At 35.3% G+C, this 19373-nt stretch overlaps 2 protein-coding genes across 3 annotated transcripts; one reads left to right on the forward strand and one right to left on the reverse strand.

The window, feature by feature from the left end:
- Positions 1 to 62: 62 nt before the first annotated feature.
- On the reverse strand, positions 63 to 11110 carry LOC140979531 (phototropin-1-like). 2 transcript variants are annotated; one of them, XM_073444966.1, is made up of 21 exons: positions 10507 to 11110; positions 9906 to 9968; positions 9088 to 9262; positions 8175 to 8357; positions 6386 to 6477; positions 6001 to 6286; positions 5479 to 5728; positions 5322 to 5392; positions 5087 to 5243; positions 4889 to 4993; positions 4690 to 4749; positions 4507 to 4596; positions 4328 to 4404; positions 4147 to 4231; positions 3969 to 4049; positions 3761 to 3864; positions 3576 to 3625; positions 3375 to 3481; positions 3146 to 3268; positions 2452 to 2503; positions 63 to 229 (listed from the first exon to the last, which is right to left on the reverse strand). In XM_073444966.1, the coding sequence occupies exons 1-21, from the start codon at positions 11042 to 11044 to the stop codon at positions 96 to 98; spliced, it is 2883 nt and encodes a 960-aa protein (XP_073301067.1). In that variant the 5' UTR covers positions 11045 to 11110; the 3' UTR covers positions 63 to 95. The 2 variants fall into 2 exon arrangements, with proteins under 2 accessions (XP_073301067.1, XP_073301068.1); XM_073444967.1 differs by lacking the exon at positions 9906 to 9968 and having other exon boundaries at positions 10507 to 11109.
- Positions 11111 to 11786: 676 nt separating this feature from the next.
- Positions 11787 to 17312, forward strand: LOC140979102 (uncharacterized). The gene is made up of 5 exons (XM_073444452.1): positions 11787 to 11973; positions 12182 to 12948; positions 13135 to 13331; positions 16320 to 16501; positions 16603 to 17312. The coding sequence occupies exons 1-5, from the start codon at positions 11787 to 11789 to the stop codon at positions 17310 to 17312; spliced, it is 2043 nt and encodes a 680-aa protein (XP_073300553.1).
- The last annotated feature ends 2061 nt before the right edge of the window (positions 17313 to 19373 follow it).

Genomic DNA, 19373 nt, shown 5'->3' on the forward strand with positions numbered 1-19373 from the left:
ACACACACACACACACACACACACACACGCAGGCACACACAAAGGGATTCCTAGCGAGTACTTTGTATCCGTGATTGTACATGAAAATTGTTTACTCAAAACATATGAAACATCACCTCTTTACTTCTTGGAAACCTTAAATCCTTGTGCAGAACGTTTGCAAACGTCTTCTGCCTTGTCTTTCCCCTGAATGGTGTGTATCCATACAACATTTCATACAGCAAAATTCCTACAAAAGAAATAACAAATCGAACATTCGTAACAAAAAAACCATCTACAAATTTAATTGCGAAGGAAAACTTTAGCTTTCGCTGAGTGAAGTATATATACAAATTGTTTAGTTTGAATTTGAATATCAGCGACAGCGTTGTTCTAGCTTTTCAGAGCCGGGGAGTACGAGATGTGTGAAGACCAAGAAAGTTTGTAGGCATGAAAGACAAGTGCATCTAAATGCATACATATATTTCGAAAATTTGAAGACACGAGCATGCAAATTTGTAATCACTCTTCTACACAATTAAAGAACATTTGAACAAGCCATCCAAACCTTGTAAAATTCTAAAATTAAAGCTTTGTAACTCCCATAAAACTTCTGAAATGCATGTAGCCACCAAGCCATCCAAATTCAAAAATTTAGGGAGATAGAAAGCTAGCCATTTTGTAACCTCCATCCTTTTACCATCATGATAAGCCATTAGGAGGCTGATTAAGGAGCCATAAAAACCAAATTTAATGGCCCTTTTATGGCTGATAAACGCTTTATTCAGCTGCCTCCATCCGCTATATAAACACCTCCAAAGTTGACAAAGACACACAAAAAACATTCCACAATTTTTGAGTGAGTGAGATCAATTAGGTGCTGCAGAATTCGAGCTTCAGTAGCTGTTTAGGTGTCGAAATTCTGCCACATTTTCAAGCCAAAGGTTGTGCCACTCAAGCGAGAAGTCAAGCAAGGAAGTGCTGCCCGAAGTCCTGCCTGGTTCGAATCAATGTGCTACCGAGGTGCTGCCCGTTTTCAAGCTAGAATTTGATACAATAATTCAATATTTTCACTCATTTTTTGTGTGATCCAAAGTTAAGTGGGCTTTTGGATAATTATATTCTTTTTATAAAATTTGCACCCTTATATTTTTTGTAAGTGAGCTTATATATATATTTTAAAATAATGAAATTTCTGTTTTTGAAAACTCGATCGTACACTACGCGTTTTATGTCTTTTGATTTCGTATTTGTTTGGTTCTGCATTATTCTTTTGCTATGCTATGAAATCTTGAAAATGTACCGTTAGGATTCGAATTAAAAGTGATAAGAAAATTTCCGAAATTTGATAAGATAAGATAAAACCCTGATACAGTGGGTTTTAATAACCGATATTTGACATTGCCCCCTTCGAAAAGTAACAATTAGGAACTGATTAGTATACCATGGATAAAGAGATGAATAACAGTGTCTTGCATGAGTTCATGTTTCAGTTATGATTTGTTCCCTTGTTTCGAATTCTGTTTGTCTCATGTCTTGATTCATGTTGCGACCTGTTCTACGACATGTCACATTGAACTCATATTATATGTATATTTTGATATTCTTGTATATGATTGGCCCCCACATGCTGAGTATTTCACCAAACACTCACCATTTAGTTCCTTCCCAGATAAAGATGAAGATCAATTGGAAGAAAATGAACATATGTTTTGGGGTTGGTGATCAAGTTCGAGATATGAAGTTTCAATTATCGATTTTAGTTTTATTTTTTTACGTTATCGATTCCGCATTTGTGTTATGTACTGTAAAAAAGTCCTGGTTTATGTAATAGACTTGACTTTTGACTATTTTATGTACTACGTGGCTTGTTGTTTCACGATTTTAAATTGTTAAACAATACCGATGATGCGTCTCTGTTTTGGGGTGTGACAAGAAGTGTGATTTGATCGCAACTTCAAATATGGAATTCAAAGAGATCAAATAAGAAAGAATACCCTACTAGAAAGGCTGAAACTTACAAAAATAAGCCAACTTCTCACTTACGGGCTATTAGAAGACGCGTAGGTTTGGAGGGCTTGCCCCGTTCTAAAATAAGAGTTCGGAAAAGACTACCTAATAATATGAAGTATAAAAAAAAATCTATTTATATGCATTATTGACCAAAAGCTTTATCAATCGAAGGCACTACACGTTACTCTACCACTGAGTTAAAAGGGCTTATTTGGTTAAATTCCCCAACGGGTCGCTGTGTAGATAAAACATCGAATTTTGAGGTAATTCTCACGTCCAACATCTATAAAGAGGCTTCCAAAATAATATAGCCCTCCCTAAAACAATGAAAATTTGAAATTTCTGATACTATAAAATTTAGACATATATTTATGCAAAAAGTTGTGAAAAACTTTGAAAACTGATTGATCTGTTGAATACTGTTTAAAATATAAAAAGATTTTGAAAGAATAAAATTACCAAGAGCCCACCAGTCTACTGCACTAGTATGGCCTGCTCCAGTAATAATTTCCTGTTTAGAAGAAGCAAGGTATAGCACAAACATCATAAGCAATAAAAATTAAAAGAAAAGTTACAGAAATTTTATCAGTGAAAATTCATAATTCATTTGATATAGACAGGAGTGGACTTTTTGATCATAAGTCAGTATTATAACCATACCATGATGCTTGATCACTGCATTTTTATATCTCGATCGCGGTACTAGCACTATAAATCTCGAAATCTACGGGTTACAAAATATTTATAGGCCTCTTGGTTATTTAAAACTAGAAATCTCTTGATTTTGAATTTAAGCATTTGCAGTGTTGAAAAATCGAATTCAAAATTCGAACATAAGAGTGGATTTTTTTAATTAATAGCTGCACTGATTAGTTTTCTAGTAGAAAGGGTGCCTAGGTGGCTTTTGGTGAATGAATGAATGTGTTTGTTGATAATGCAGATTGACCTCCCATGGATTTCTGCCTTTCTGGTGATTAATCTTTAACTATATTTATTTATAACTCGCTATTGTTTTCGAAAATAGACTATGATAATCTATTCGCAATATATATAGATCACATATATCCAAAGAGTTTCCACAGCCAACCCAGTGAATCTCCTAAAATATTTGGCCAAGAACCAGTGTAAAATCTCCATCAAGAAACATACTAACCGGAGCTATGTATTCTTCGGTACCAACGAAAGAATTTGATGCCCTCATCGGTTCGGCTACAAAGATTGGATCCTGTTTTATTTTCTTACTCTTCTTCTTTTCCTTAGACTCCAGAATCAGAAGCTGTACAAGTCACAGTTCACCGAATATCTTTATAGTGATCGATCATATAAATATGTACAGCGTAAAATGATGTTTGATATTTAAATCAAGGATGAGGGTTATTAACCTGTGGCTTGCAAAATGTTAAACAGGACAGATCAAAGTCTGTCAAAAGAACGTGGCCGTTGTTCTGAAGTAATATGTTTTCTGGCTTTAAATCCCGGTAGATTATACCTGAAACCAATGGATGTTTATTCACTCATATTAGAATATTGATTGAATTTCTATGTTTTATGTGTTCCATTTTGATATATGAATATAGTTTTACCTTGGCAGTGAAGATACTCGAGCGCTATGACTACTTCTGCAGCGTAAAATCTACAACAGATAACAAGTTTATATTAGTTACATTATTTGATCATAGCCGAGTAGATATATATTTTAATGTATTGGTATAAAGTTTGCTGTTTAATATTTTACGTTGTTTTCGAATAAAATTATGATCTAATGCACCTTACTGCATCTTCTTTCAATACTTTGGTGGGCTGTTTGTCAAGAATAAGGAAGAGCTCTCCACCGGGGCAATAATCGGTTATCAAACATATATGAGTTTTGGTCTGCAAAATGCTTCAAAGATTCACGAAAAACAGGGAAAATTCGAAGAAAAACTAGAACAGATATTTTAAGTTCTTGTTATGGTGATCTTTTCATTCTATCCGACCTGAAATGAAGCATACAATGCTGGAAGAAAAGGATGATCCAACAAATCCAATATTTCCCTTTCTGCACAAGCCCTGTGCACCTGAAGTATACGAAAACGAGCCCGAGATATTTGAAGACAAGAATGGATAATATTGGATTGTACAACAGTCTAGAATGCATGAACATCAGAAAAGTACCTTGTTTCGGTTGAGCATTACACCCTTATCCATTGCTTTCATGGCGAAGTATAGCCCAGTTTCACATAGTTCTACCAGATGCACACTGAAGCAGGTTTAACAAATTTTATTTCGATCATTATAAATGTTGCTCAAGAAGAAAATGGGGAGGCAATAAGCCTCGTTTTATAGCTAAACGCACCTCCCAGTATCACCAGAACCTAGTGGTCTTATAGGCTTGAAGTGCTTCAAGCCAATCTCTTCTCCATTATCCAAAATCTGAGAAAGCAAAAACGACACATTCGGGGGATCAAATCATTATTAAAAGATCGAGAAACTTGGGGAAACTGGAGTTTTTTCCATTTTTTAAATAAATAGTACCTTTTGAAATGCTTTCCAAGAAGGACTATCCCTCCTATGAGGCTTTGGATGGACGGTTTTCGAATGATTTACCCACAAATCCTCTGGTTTCTGTGCGCAGATTGAAAATAGGGAGTTCCATCATTGATTCAACATCAAAAACATTTTTCAAAAAACATAATCCAAGCATAAATTTCGCTCTACCGTGTTGGCATCTGGAAGCTCTCTCACGGCATCATCTACATTTTCCGCTGTTTCTTTCACCTAACAACCAGACAACAAACAAGAATGTCATTGTCTTCATCGAAATAAGACGATGCACTTAAATTTACCTTATTTTTAAGAACCGATGAGATTATATGACATAAAATGGAAAGCAAAACGAGAGTTGAAATATATATACCAATTTCGCACTTTCTTTGGCTGTTGTTTCAGGGATACAGTTATGAAGAGGCTCTACGTGTTCACTTCCATCGAGCTGCACCCCGATAAAGTACTGTACCTCTCCCTACTTACACCAAGAGATTCAAGATTCAAAATCACAAGCTGTAAATCAATTGAAATATCGCGAAAATCAGAAAAAGATATTGTAAATGATCACCTTTTGATCTCTCATAGGCTGCAAGTGGAACAGATTCCAAAACTTTTTGCCAGTTTTCGTATAGTTGATCAGTTGAACGGTCACTTCTGTTTGATTATCAATGGCTTCCCTGATTTTCCTGACCGTTGCTGGATCGGTTTCGGGGCCCTGAAGAAATCTGTAAAGAATACACAGCAAAGTAATTATACATAAAAGTCGACAAATGAAGAATCCAGCTTTTACTATAAATGTTTACCTGCAGTTTTTCCCCAAGATTTCTTCTCTACTATACTCTGTCAACTCCAAGAAACTATCAGACGCAAAAATCTAACAAACAAACATGTATAAAATTATCATTAGCATCAAATTTCCGGGATTACATAACCGTGATTTTCAAATATTTGTGCACTTACAATAGGATTGTCAGGCAATCGTGGATCAGTAATAACAAAATTTTTCTCGATACGTTCGAGGGTGGTGGCTAAATCGATACCCTTTCTCATTTCCTTCTTCCTCACTTTGTCATCAACACTTTGAGGCCTTCCATCACCATCACTCTCAGAAGAAGAGTCATAGTCGTCGTTATCATCATCGTCTACCAGGTCGAAAGTGGGCTCGATATGGTCTTCAGCAGGAGTAGATAGCCGCCCTTTCTTTAAAATCCTAAGTACATTTGGTCACAATAAAAAAGTTCATACTCATGCAAAGAAAAACATCTAACTATTCAACAACGTGTAAACCTCTCCTCTGGACTAGACTGTAAGATACTTGTAGTCTAAAATGTGCTTGCAATTCTAATAACTATATGATCAAGATACATGCAATACATGCATTAACTTTGAAAAAAATCGAGGGCGTGTTCGTTCGCATTTATACACAATGCATGGATGAAAATTCATGCAATGACTATAGAACGACCAGAGTCGAACTCTTACTCTATGAAAGAGTTGCGACGATTTTTTTTCTGAGGATCCTCAATGACTTCAACAATTTTTTGCATGGAAGGTCTTGAGCTGGTATGAGAATGTCGTCGGGGGTGAATAGGGTAGTCATAACTTTTCTTCCCCGGAGCCTCAAAGATTTCCATGTCGCTCCGGCCGCCGCCTGATTTTCTAATGAAAGGACGATTACTCGATTCGCTTAGTGCCCTTACTCTTGGTTTATTGTTCATTGCATCCACCAGCTCGGTTACCGAATTCGAGGCCAAATCCTTCTGTCGGGCTTCACAAATATTTTCAAAAAATAAATTATATGTTTGTATTATATTTATAAAAGCAAGAAACTTTTGTTGATGAATCAAATATGTAATACAAATATTACCATCATAGCGGATCAATGACTCGGGAAGGCCATTGGGTCTGGTAATTTTCTCCTTGGCTCCTTCAGTGTGCTTGCTTACTTCCACTTGCATTCTGCCATAGTGATCAAATTAATATTAGGAAAAAAAAAAAAAAACCAATGCAACAATAACTAAACAAACTATCGTTATGTATTTAAAAAGATTCATTATTATAATATATATTTATTGAAAATTATATGATCATACTTTGATATATAGATTTTCTATTTGAAACAAGTTCAAATTCAATTTTCAGAGAGAAATTTGAATTTTTTAATGAGAAAAAATTAATATTTTTAAACAACTTTCAAACATGAAATTGGACAGATGGATCAGAATTTAGTAGTGGGAAATTTATTAGAAATAAAAAATTAAATGATAAATATTAATTAGGGATACCGAAAATATATATTTAATTAATTATCTCAAGTATTTCATATAAAATATACACCTATTCCAAACAAGAATTTTCCACAATTATATATTGACATTAGACGAAAAGGGCTAGCTAGTCATGAATTGCATCCCTAAAAATAAGAAAAATTATAACTCTGGCCATGTATGTTTGTTTCTTCGTCATTCTGATCTTTTATATATATTATCAAACTTTATTCTCAACCCATAATGATTATTTGCAATTTTAATTCTTTTTTCTTTACATGATCATGTGGAAATGACACTAACCTAATACCGTCGACATGATGCTCAATTGTGCAGTGTCACGTCAACACTAACGAAAAAAAAGAACTAAAAATGTCAAAAATAGAAAAAATAAAGGTCTATGTCATAATTTTAACAACATAAAATATTAAACTTGCGAAAAGAGACAAACATCCACGACGAATATTGCAATTTCTCGTAAAATAAAATTTGGAATTTTTGGAGTCGTTCCCGGTATTCATACATATATTCCTTTTTCCTTCTGCTACCATAGAGGTTTACGTTTTTCATGCTTCCAATTTCAATAATTAAGAACAAGCATAGCGTACGTGTTTAATTATTGTATTTAAGAAACTGGAAATTCTAAACATAAATTATCTCAATTTTCAAAAATCTTAATATAAAAAGAAATCAGATCATGATAATAAGATGTGAAATTTGGCTACGAAAGAAAGAAATAATTGATTGGGATAAGGTGAGAATGTATGTTCTGCAGGTACATTTATTCTGATAGCCACTGAAGCATGTTACGAGGGACCATATATCCACTACATATTTAATTTTCAGATACCTAACATAATTTATTACTTCAATATAAAAACATGTGTATTTCAACTCAATAACACAATACGAGCATGTCGACAGTTACACATATCTTTATTTGTGAGACGGATCAATTATTTTTATATTTATAATAAAAAAAAAGTAACACTTTGGACATAAAAAGTAATATTTTTTCATGACACACACAGTTCCAATTTAGAATAAGGTCTTCAGTTCGAGACTCACTTAAAACCACCTCATCCCAAAATATATAAAGGAAAATACTGGATTATGATTTAAAAGGGGTTAATCACATCATATATTATCATTTTTAATATTAATTTTTAGTTTTTCTATATTTTGTAAAATAACCATCGATAATTTCAATTCGACTCTTCACTCCACCAAAAACTTTTGGAAATTATCATATCGCAACAGGATAATGTATCATTAAAAAATAAATCCCCGGTATCGAGTAATTTCTAAAAAATTTATCTCGGGTTCGATATGATATTTTCAAGAAAATTTTTGGTAATCTGAAAAGAATTGAAAGAAACAAGTTATTACCCAATGTATTTGAGGACTTTTCCAGTTTCATCCTTGATTGGTGAAATAGTGAGCAAATTCCAAAAGGAAGTCCCATCCTTCTTGTAATTAAGCAATCTACCACACCAACTTGATCCCCTTTGTAATGCCTCCCTTATCTTTGCAACATCATCTGGATCTGTATCCTTCCCCTGCAAAAATCGACTAAACCCGCAACCAAAATGTCGTAAATGCCCCTCTCGACCATCAAATATATCGGTCAGTTTCTATGAAATACGTATTGTACTCGATTCATATCAGTATTTTTTTTTTACCAAGATTTCGACATATAATATTATTTTTTAATCATATATTTGAAGGTTAATTATAAACATATGGGGCTTTTCTTGTTGAATTATGAATGACATTATTAGTAGAAGAATGTCATTGATGTGACCACTCAACATTCATTATTTAGTAAGAACCTTCACAATTTCTTCCCAAAATCATGTTTTCAACATCAAATTATTATAAGAATTTATTTTTTTTAAAATGTTCGATCGAGATTACTTTGTTAACTATCCCTAAAAGAGTCTAAATAATAGGTCGCAAATTATAACTACCTCGTCATTTTTTCTTGGACCAAAAAATGAATAACTGGAGTAAAAAAATGTCAGCTTTGTTCATAGAAAATNACAAAATCATGTTTTCAACATCAAATTATAAGAAATTTTTTTTAAAAAAAAATGTTCGATCGAGATTACTTTGTTAACTATCCCTAAACGAGTCTAAATAATAGGTCGCAAATTATAATTACCTCGTCATTTTTCCTTGGACCAAAAAATGAAAAACTGGAGTAAAAAAATGTCAGCTTAGTTCATAGCATTAAAAAAAACCCTAATAAAATTCAAGAAAAAAAAAATAATTTATAAGCAATATTAAAATATATACTTACCAATTCCTACCAATAACCTCCTTAGCAGTGTAGCCTGTCATCTTGAAAAATCCAGCGCTTGCATACATTATTGGGTAATCTGGTTTGGTCGCATCGGACACCACAAATGTTTGTTGAAATGTCGACAATGCATCCTTAATGTCCTTGGATACTCTTGGGAACTCCGTCTCTTTCCCTAAAATACACACCCTAAATTTCTTCCCATGGTTTAACCAAATATTATTTCAAGTAAAATTTAATTTTACCCTATAAAATTTTATTTCCATTATAGCAAAACTTTATGAGTAGGTATTTTGTGAGACAGTCTCACGAATCTTTATCTGTGAGACGAGTCAACCCTACCGATATTCACAATAAAAAGTAATATTCTTAACATAAAAATTACTAATTTTTTATGGATGACCCAAATAAGGGATCCGTCTCACGAAATACGATCCGTGAGACAGTGTCACTAAGTTTTTGCCAAACTTTATTTTAAAAAGTTTTTGAATTGCATATGACTGATGACAAAATTAATGCTTGTATTCCTAGCTAAAAGTTACTATATATCTAAGAACATGCTAGCAAAGGATGGGACCTATGATAGGTTCGCCAGTATATTTTTATCCTTTTTCCTATGTGCATGTATCTATACTAAATAACTTTAATTTGGACCCGTGACCGTGCCAACGGTGGGGGTGTGTGAATGCGACTGTCTCTCAATTTTTTTATTTAATAGATCAGAGATCTAAAAATAATTATATTTTTTCACTTTTTTCTTAATATTTGCTCTTGCCCTCCTAAAAATTTGTAAAAAAAAATAAAAATTCCCCACCAACCTCTATTTTCTGGATCTATCTCTGCTTCGGATGTTTCAGAATTTTGTTTATTCAAAACTATACCTTCAAAAAAAAATCACAATTTTTTTTAAAAATAGAAACAAATATTTCAAACAAAAAAATTTATTTAAAACTATTCTTGCAATCAAATTAAATACAAACAAAAAAATGTTAAAAAATAAATTTATTTTACATAAATACTTGGAAAATATAATCTAAATACATAATATATGTATATTGAAAATTAAGTTTGGAACGATTTCTCGAGTTCAAAAACCGATAATAACAAACGTAACTCCTCCTCCATCTTAAAAAATTATAATAACAATATACGTACTAATTAGTATATGTGTAACTTAAAAGTGAACCCATATGAATGAGATTTTGTGCTTAGACCAAAATATACGTAGTCAATTGTAGTGATCAAGAAAGTCTCAATTCATGTTATTCAAGAAATATATTTATCCATCAAATTCTTACTCACTTGGTTTTTGTTTTTTTTTTTTGAACAAACTATTTTGATGAATCTTATAATCAAATTTGAAACATTTTTCGAGACACACAGAAAACAGAAAACAAATTTCATAGAATTGAATCGAACCTGCTCCGTCATCTGTGGAATCGCCGGAGGTCCGGATAGAGTTACCGGAATCCCTCCTCGGATTCCCGGATTTGCTGTTCGGCTCCTCACCTGAGGTCCTAACCTTAACTCCTTGCGGCTTACCAGTTTCCTCATCAGTCTTCAACACCAGCCCCCACTCCGCTGCCCTTTGCGCCGCCGCACCAACCTCTCCGGGGGACTTGGCCGGAGACTTAACACTGTCGTAGTCACTGAATATCTCGGATATTGTCTTGGAAGCCACCGGAGGGGCATGGATGTGGTGCTGAGGCTGCAGCGGTGGAGGATTAACACTAGTCTCCTTGAGGGCCAACCATGATGTGATTCCTTCAGCATGGGCGGCGGCGGCGTCGTCGTCGGGATTGTTAGTCCGAGTGGTCCAGGATTGGCGGGGAGGATTGGTGGTCCTGGAAGGATAAGAAGTGGGATTGAAGACCTCGAGGGATCCTCTGGAATCCCTGGGCAAAGGGGGTATCAGGGATGGTGTCTTGTTGCGTGAACTTTGTTCGGATGATTCCATGTCTTTGCATGAAAATGGCACTTTGTTGTGTACTAACTTCGGATAAAATAGTATGTGAGGTCAAGATAAGGTGGATGACATTTTTCAGAAATTTATTCTTATTGGAGGGTCAAAATGGGAATTTCACCTTGGTCCTACCGACATAAAACTTATGTAGACCTATATTTAGTTTGATTGGATCTTAGAAACTAATCAGAGCTTGCATGGATATATATATATATATATATATGTGGTATGAGAGTCAAAAGTGTTTTTGTGTTAGGACTCATCTATTGGATGTTGAGGAGAAACTTATATGGATTCATGGTCGTGGTGAATCAATGAGTGAGACCATAACGAGGACATTTCATCTGGATGAAGGGGTGATTGTAATGTCTATCTCTAACCCTCGTTGATTTATAAGAAACACTATAATTTGTACACAAGGGATTACATTAAATTCATATAGTTACTGTTAATTGTACTAAATACTAGAACCCGATTATATTTTGTAGCCTTTGGCAACACGTTTCTTAGCCCCTTTCTGGTGTTGTATATAAGCATTGTACAGCGGTTATTTCACTAACTGAAATAAGATTCTCCTTCAGCTCATTGAGCTGCTATTAAGTCCTTCAGTTTTTTACATGGTATCATAGCTTTAGGTTTCATCCTAGGTCACCGTTTATTTTAGATCTATTGCTCAATTGCGTAACTTCTCAAGCAAATCTGCAGTAATTTCTTCCCGATTTCTTCCAGAGAGTTGATGGCTAACAATTGCAACTTCAATGATCCGTTGTATATTCACCCATCTGATACTCCAGGCATATATTTGGTCAGTGATCCGCTAATTGGTGTGGAAAACTATGGTGCTTGGAGTAGAGCTATGCAGATCGCACTACGGGCAAAGAACAAAGTCGCATTGATAGATGGAAGTTGTCAAAGACCCCCCAGTAGGTAGCCAAAAGTCGCTTCAATGGGAACGATGCAATGCACTTTTAATTTCATGTATAATGAATACAATCTCGAAGGAGATTTTCGACGGAATAATCTACGCATTAGATGCTTCATCAGTGTGGACTTATCTGAAGGAGCAATTTGACAAGATCAATGGATCGCGAATCTTCTCATTACATAGATAAATTGGACGACTAACCCAAGGTAATAGTACTATCTCAACATATTACTGTAAGCTTAAGCAACTTTGGGATAAATACTATGCTCTTGTGATCTTGCCTTCATGTGAGTGTGATGATGCTAAGATATATTTGGAGCACGAACAGCAGCAGAGGCTCCTTCAGTTCCTAATGGGGCTTAATGACAGTTACGTGAATGTAATGAACCAAGTCTTATTGATGAATCCATTACCTATGGTGGGACAAGCTTGTTCACTGCTGTCTCGGGAAGAATATCATAGGGCATTATCATCAGTTGAAGCTCCCATAGCAACTTTATACACTAACCAGAAAAAGGTAGGAAATTCAGTGAAGGATAGAGTGAATTTATTTTGTGATCATTGCAGTTGGAGTGGACATACCAAGGAACACTGTTATAAGCTTGTTGGTTACCCTCCATGGCATAAGTTGTACAAAGCTCCGAATAAGGGACTGAACAAGAAGGTGTACAGAGACAACGGGAAGCACAAAAGAATGTCAGGATATGCAAACTTTGTAGAAGAAAGCAATGCTGTTCAACCAAAATTTGCAACTGGAGTTCCATCTCTCTTCACTCCTGATCAGTATGCTGAAATCTTGAAGCTTTTGGGCAACAACATACAACATGAATGTGCACCAGTAGTGGATATAGCAGGTACTACTTCACACAATTTCAGTTCAGAATGGATTATTGACACAGGAGCTAATGAACATATGATTGGTGATGTCTCTCTATTGCAAAGTTATAAATCGGTGGTAGACTCCACTAGTGCAGTAAGATTGCCAAATGGTAGTAAAGCCCGTGTTCATAATACTGGCTAAGCTCCGTTAACAAATTCCATTAAGCTTGAACATGTCTTATATATACCCCATTTTCAATTCAATCTCCTGTCCGTGTCCAAATTCACCAAAGATCATAGTTGTTTTGTCACCTTTTACCCACATTTTTGTGTGTTTCAGGACCTTAGGACTAGGAGAGTAATGGGGATTTGTAACGAAAGGCATGAACTTTACCACTTGGCCTTGAAGGCATTTTCAAAGTCATCTCCCAAGGATAGTTTCAACTTTCATTCTTTTGTACCTAGATTGGATATTTTATATTATTGTTCTGCTACTGATCTTTGTAAGGATGTTAGCATTGATACTTGGCACAGAAGGTTATGACATATGTCCATGTCCAGAATGCAATTGTTATCCTTTATACAAAGAAATGATTCATTGTCGCATTGCTCTGTGTGTCTTGTTTCAAAGCAATGCCGGCTAGTTTTTCCATAGGCTAGTTTGTCCAGGTTCTGTTCTGCTTTCCAGTTGATCCATATGGACATTTGGGGTCCATTTCATACTCCCACCTACAATGGTGAAATGTATTTTCTTACCATTGTTGATGACTTTACAAGGGGGACTTGTGTCTATCTCATGCAGTCTAAGATGGATGTGCTTAGGCTGATTAGATTGTTCTTTGCTTTGGTAGAAAAACAATTCTCTAAGAAAATTCGGGCCATCAGAACAGATAATGCCACTGACTTCTTTAAAACTGAGTATAACCTTTTTTATTATCATTGGGCGTGATTCACCATAGTTCATGTCTGAAAGGGGATCGGTTACGGTGACCGGAAACGCAACGGAAGCACAAAAATTTTGTTTTTCATAAGAAATTTTCGGCCACCGTGATTTAATGTGTAGCAAATACAAAAACAACAAAATGTCATACATAGTGTGTTTAGAAAAATATACCTATCAATCTCAAATGATTGATGTATGGCTCCAACTAAGGTGTAAACACCTTAGCTCTTCAATGGTAGAAACTATCTTCAAGCTTCCTTTGAGCACTCCTTGCTCAACTATTAAGCCCACCACCAACTAGGTAGATCCCCTCATATTTTGCACTAGAAAAATATGAGGATTTTTCTTTGAGAAGTGAGTGTTTTCTCCAACCATTGAAGAACAAAAAATTGGAGAGAATGAATAGTATTTTCGGCCACTATTCATGCTAGGAGAGAAGGAGAGACATTTTTTTGGTTGTGGGAAAAGTTAAAGTAAAAAAGTTGCATGCCAAGCCTTGGTTATACAAAAAGTTGTCTCCCAACCTTTCACCTCCCATACATGCAAATATTATATGGTTTTTAACAAATTAAAAACCCATGGACTTAATTTAATTATCTCAAACATTTTTGAGACTAATTAAACATTACTTGAATTTACTCAAGTCCACTAGTTAAATAATTTATTTAAATTGAGCTCTACAAGACTCAATATGATTTAATCAATTCAACACTTGAATTAATTTAATTATTTGGACTCTACTAGGTCCACTAGTGTTTAATTAATTCAACACTTGAATTAATTTAATTTAGTCCATAATAATGTTTATGAAAATCACAATTTTCAAATACATTATTTATTTGGCCAAATTTTAATTTAAGAACACATTCATAAATTAAAATTACATTTCTCTCATAGAAGTCATACTTCTATTTTTCCTTACGCCTATAAACTCATTTATAAGCCGTTCAACACATTGAACTATTTTCTCCTTTATAGAAGTCATACTTCTAATTTTCCTTACGCTTATAAACTCCTTTATAAGCCGTTCAACACATTGAACTATTTTACTTCTCAACGGGATCTAGAAAGCTAGTACTTGTGTGGCCCTCAATGGTTCATTGATACAACTAGCCGTGGGTTCACATCTCCATGTGATTCGGACTAAACATGTCCTTATATGAGCATACCCCAATTGCTCCATTCTTATTTATCAACTCCTTGATAATAAGAACGTCAGAACTCAAGTCTGATAGTACCCAACCAATCATGTTAAACGCCTAGCAGCATCGCTTACATGATTCCCTAGGTATCAAATGATAGTGCCTGCAAGAACCATTCAATTATGGTTAGCGTACAGTACGGTCCCTTCAACTCATATATCCCGACCGATTCGACAACCATTGGTTTATCGAGAGTTGTCAATGAATCGATACTATGTGTCATGTCGTAGTTGCATCGATGGTGTAATCTATGAAACCCCTTTCATAATTACCACCATACTCTGATCAGAGATTTCAAACTACATATACATGAAAAACACATAGGATATCCATACCCGTAGGTAAGCGGTGAATCCCCGACTACAATGCATCGACTCCTATATGTTTCGACAGAACACCCAACCTTGCCACCTGATGACCCCATGAGAGTCGGTAAACAAGTCAAAGTGTAATTCTAGCACATAGAGTCTCAATGTTGTCCCGGGTCATAAGGACTAATGGTGTACAACCATAAACTAGGACTTTTCCACTCGATAAGTGAGAACCACTTGGAAAGTCCTTTAATGGAGGGTTGTTCAGTGCACTCTACCAGGAGCACCTATCTGCATGCTCGGACATCATAATGTCCCCTACCAATGAAACATGGTACTCACATCGCAGATACTAGTCTCAAGCTCGAGCGGCCTATATCCTTCTTAGCGGCGGCTGAATCGACTAGGAACCGTTTAGAATATACAGTATTCCAAATATGAGTTTCATGATACTCATCATATGAGCATCTCATATTCTTTCTACTATTTGTATATTCAAGGGCTTTATCTATGCAACTAGCATGGGTATATAGATAAAGATGTGCCAAAACAATAATTTCAAATATTATTAAAATAAAGATTGCTTATACATAGAGTTTCATTGTGAACACTCGGCCAACACTTGGCTCGACGTGCACCTACTCTAACAATGTCCATATACACCACAACAAAATGGCATAGTGGAAAGAAAACATAGACACATCCTTGATGTTGCGAGAGCACTCAGATTTCAATCATCTATACCACTCAAATATTGGGGAGATTGTGTGTTAACAGCTGTGCACTTAATCAATAGAGCCCTCACACCATTACTAAAAAATAAATCTCCTTTTGAACTATTATTTCATAAGGCCCCTTCCTTCACTAACCTAAAAATCTTTGGGTGCTTATGTTATGCATCTGTCCTACCTATAAGCCACAAATTCTCACCTCGAGCTGTGCCTTGTGTTGTTATTGGCTACTCCAATGTCTAGAAAGGGTATAAGCTCCTTAATCTTCAGTCAAGAAAGACATTAATCTCTAGAGATGTGGTCTTTCATGAACACATATTTTCATTTGCTGTCACCAGCCAATCTCTTCCTATCTTTAATCCATCTTCTGCTACAATGAATCCCTTACTTGCCACTGAAGAACCAGCAATGATTATCCCTTTGAATGAACCAGCTGCTACTAGTCCTACACCTACGGCCATCCCATTGCGTAGATCCACTAGAACCATAGTTCCTCTTATTTGGACACATGATTATTCTTGTTCGTTCATCCACAAATACAATCCCAATACTTGTTTATATCCCATGGTTAACTACCTTACATATGATCACTCCTCCAAGCCGTACCAGTTTTTTTAGCAGCCTTGTCCTCGGTCAAAGAACCTCAATTCTATCATGAGACAGTCAATGATGCTAAATGGTGTGCTGTTATGGATGAAGCACTTGCTGCTCTAGAGAGAAATCACACATGGGAAGTAGTTGATTTGCCACCACAAGTAAAACCCATTGGGTGCCGATGGGTATACAAAATAAAACTCAAGTCCGATGTAAGTGTGGAGAGATTTAAGACATGTTTAGTGGCGAAGGGATACACTCAAAAGCCAGGCATCGACTTTCATGACACCTTTTCTCCCACTGTAAAAATTGTGACAATTCGTTGCCTTCTAAATGTGGCTGTGATTCAGAATTGGCCTCTCTTCCAAATGGATGTGACCAATGCATTCCTCCAAGGGGATTTGGATGAGGATATTTACATGAACCTTCCACAGGGATACAAAATCCCGGGAGACAACAAGGTTTGCAAGTTGAATAAGTCACTATACCGTCTAAAGCATGCTTCTCGGCAATGGAATATGAAGTTCTCAAATATAATGGTTGAGTGTGGTTACTGTCAATCTCAACATGATCATTCTCTGTTCTTTAAACATGATGATGCTTCAATTACTTTGCTTGTGGTATATGTTGATGACATTGTCATCACAGGGAGTAGTGTGACAGCAATCCAGGAGCTAAAGAAGTTCCTTCATTCCAAGTTGCAACTTAAAGATCTTGGGATTCTCAAATTTTCTTAGGCATTGAAGTTGTTCGCTCCAAAGAAGGTATTTACCTTAATCAACGGAAGTATACTTTGGAACTTATTAGTGACACGGGCATGGCAAGATCCAGGCCATTTGATACACCTATGGAGCAGAACAGAAAGTTCACTAGCCATGAGCTGGATTCCAGTCTGCAACCCAATCGCATAAGTACTTCTGAAGACGTTTTACTGATTGATCCGCATGAATATATGCGCTTGGTTGGTCTATTGATATACCTAACCATAACTCGACCTTACATTTGTTATGCAGTTCAATCTCTAAGCCAATTCATGCATGCTCCGAAGAAGTCTCACATGGATGCTGCCATTCGAGTTGTTCGGTAACTTAAAAGAAATCCAGGCCAAGGTATCATGTTACGGCCTCTACCTCTTTTTCTCTTACTGCATATTGTGATTCAGATTGGGCTGCTTGCCCCATGACCCATCGCTCTATTACTGGCTATTGTGTTAAGCTGGGGGCGTCCCTCCTATCTTGGAAATCCAAGAAACAGAACACTATTTCACGATCATATGCGGAAGCAGAATACCGTGCCATGGCAATCACTACTTGTGAAATCATCTGGATTTTTGGTCTCTTGCGTGACATGGGAATTAAGATTCATGGACCTACAATGTTGTTTTGTGATAATATGGTTGCCATCCACATTGGTGCAAATCCAGTATATCATGAACGGACCAAACATATAGAGATTGATTGTCATTAGGTTCGTGAGAAGATCAAAGAAGGCCTTATACGCACTCACTACATTCCTACAAATCAACAACTTGGCGACATTTTTACGAAAAGTTTGGGGAAGACTCAACATATCGACTTACTCGAGCTTCTAGGTGTCTATGACCTCCATCAACCTTGAATGGAGAGTCATACCAATTCAAGCTTGTTGCATATCTGTTTGGTTCAAGCTTTGTGTTCACATCCACACCAAGCTTGCAGGGGGAGTGTTAATTGTACTAAATACTAAAACACGATTATATTTTGTAGCCTTTGGAAACACGTTTCTTAGCCCCTTTCTGGTGTTGTATATAAGCATTGTACGCGGTTATTTCACTAACTGAAATAAGATTCTCCTTCAACTCATTGAGCTGCGCTTAAGTCCTTCAGTTCTTTAAAGTTACTGATCAGTTAACAACTTTTTTATTTAACGAAAAATGATATGGAATGATAGTCAACGAGAACCATGGTATAAATCTCAATTATATGAGCCTAGGTCAAGAGAGTGTTATCATACATCAATAGTGAAGGATGTTCGGCATGTAAAAATAAAAATTTGATTTCTATACGTCATTTTCATATATAGAAATGAAAATTTGTAATTTTGGTCTCGTATGTATGTAAGTTTTGCTTTTTCTATGATTTTACTCATCTATAAAATTAGATTTAGTCTTAGTTCTGCATTTTTCAATTTTTAACAATTTTAGTCATTGTTTTATTAATCGAAAATACTGGTATATTATTACTAAAAACTTCAATGCTATGTCATCTCCACATCAACACCTTATCGTTGTCACAGTAGTATCACTTTAAAAAAATGACTAAAATTGCAAAAAAAAAAAAATTAAATGATGAAAAGACTAAAACTGAAAGTGGCCAACATCGAAGATCAAATTGTAAAAAGACTAACATGTTGGATTAAAATTATAATTTTATCAATAAAAACACAATATTTTACGTCTTCGAGCCCGTCTCCCGTCCTTTTATGGATTTTTTTTTTAATCCATGCGTCCTTATGCTATGCTAAATACTGTGAGAGAGAACTTTTCCGAGTATATTTTGTGTTGCAAATTCAATTAACCCAACTTTTATAAGTGCTATATGCACATTCAAAATGGATTGTTAAAAAGTTTCAAATAATATTATAATATTATATATGAGTTTTTGCTCTAAATATCATCTGAAAAAATGAATTATTTGAAATATTGGATATCATCAGCCACAAAAATTGGTAAAAAGTACTTGCACAAATAATCATCGTGACATTCAAGAAATAAATTTACAATTGAGAATGAGATGAAAATAATTTCCCTTCTCGAGTAT

This window comes from Primulina huaijiensis, chromosome 6 (genome assembly GCF_012295235.1).
Source record: "Primulina huaijiensis isolate GDHJ02 chromosome 6, ASM1229523v2, whole genome shotgun sequence".
NCBI classification, from domain to species: Eukaryota; Viridiplantae; Streptophyta; class Magnoliopsida; order Lamiales; family Gesneriaceae; genus Primulina; species Primulina huaijiensis.

What these genes read in the sequence shown, in the direction of transcription:
- LOC140979531 (XM_073444966.1), bottom strand. Translation starts at nt 11,044, where the DNA reads ATGGAATCATCCGAACAAAGTTCACGCAACAAGACACCATCCCTGATA. An exon ending in GATAGATCCAGAAAATAGAG is followed by an intron (nt 9,263 to 9,905) that starts GTTGGTGGGGAA and finishes TGTGTATTTTAG; the next exon opens with GGAAAGAGACGGAGTTCCCA. An exon ending in GTCATTGATCCGCTATGATG is followed by an intron (nt 6,287 to 6,385) that starts GTAATATTTGTA and finishes ATATTTGTGAAG; the next exon opens with CCCGACAGAAGGATTTGGCC.
- LOC140979102 (XM_073444452.1), top strand. Translation starts at nt 11,787, where the DNA reads ATGGCTAACAATTGCAACTTCAATGATCCGTTGTATATTCACCCATCT. An exon ending in ATTGATACTTGGCACAGAAG is followed by an intron (nt 13,332 to 16,319) that starts GTTATGACATAT and finishes TGCTGTCACCAG; the next exon opens with CCAATCTCTTCCTATCTTTA. An exon ending in TTGGACACATGATTATTCTT is followed by an intron (nt 16,502 to 16,602) that starts GTTCGTTCATCC and finishes TTTTTTTAGCAG; the next exon opens with CCTTGTCCTCGGTCAAAGAA.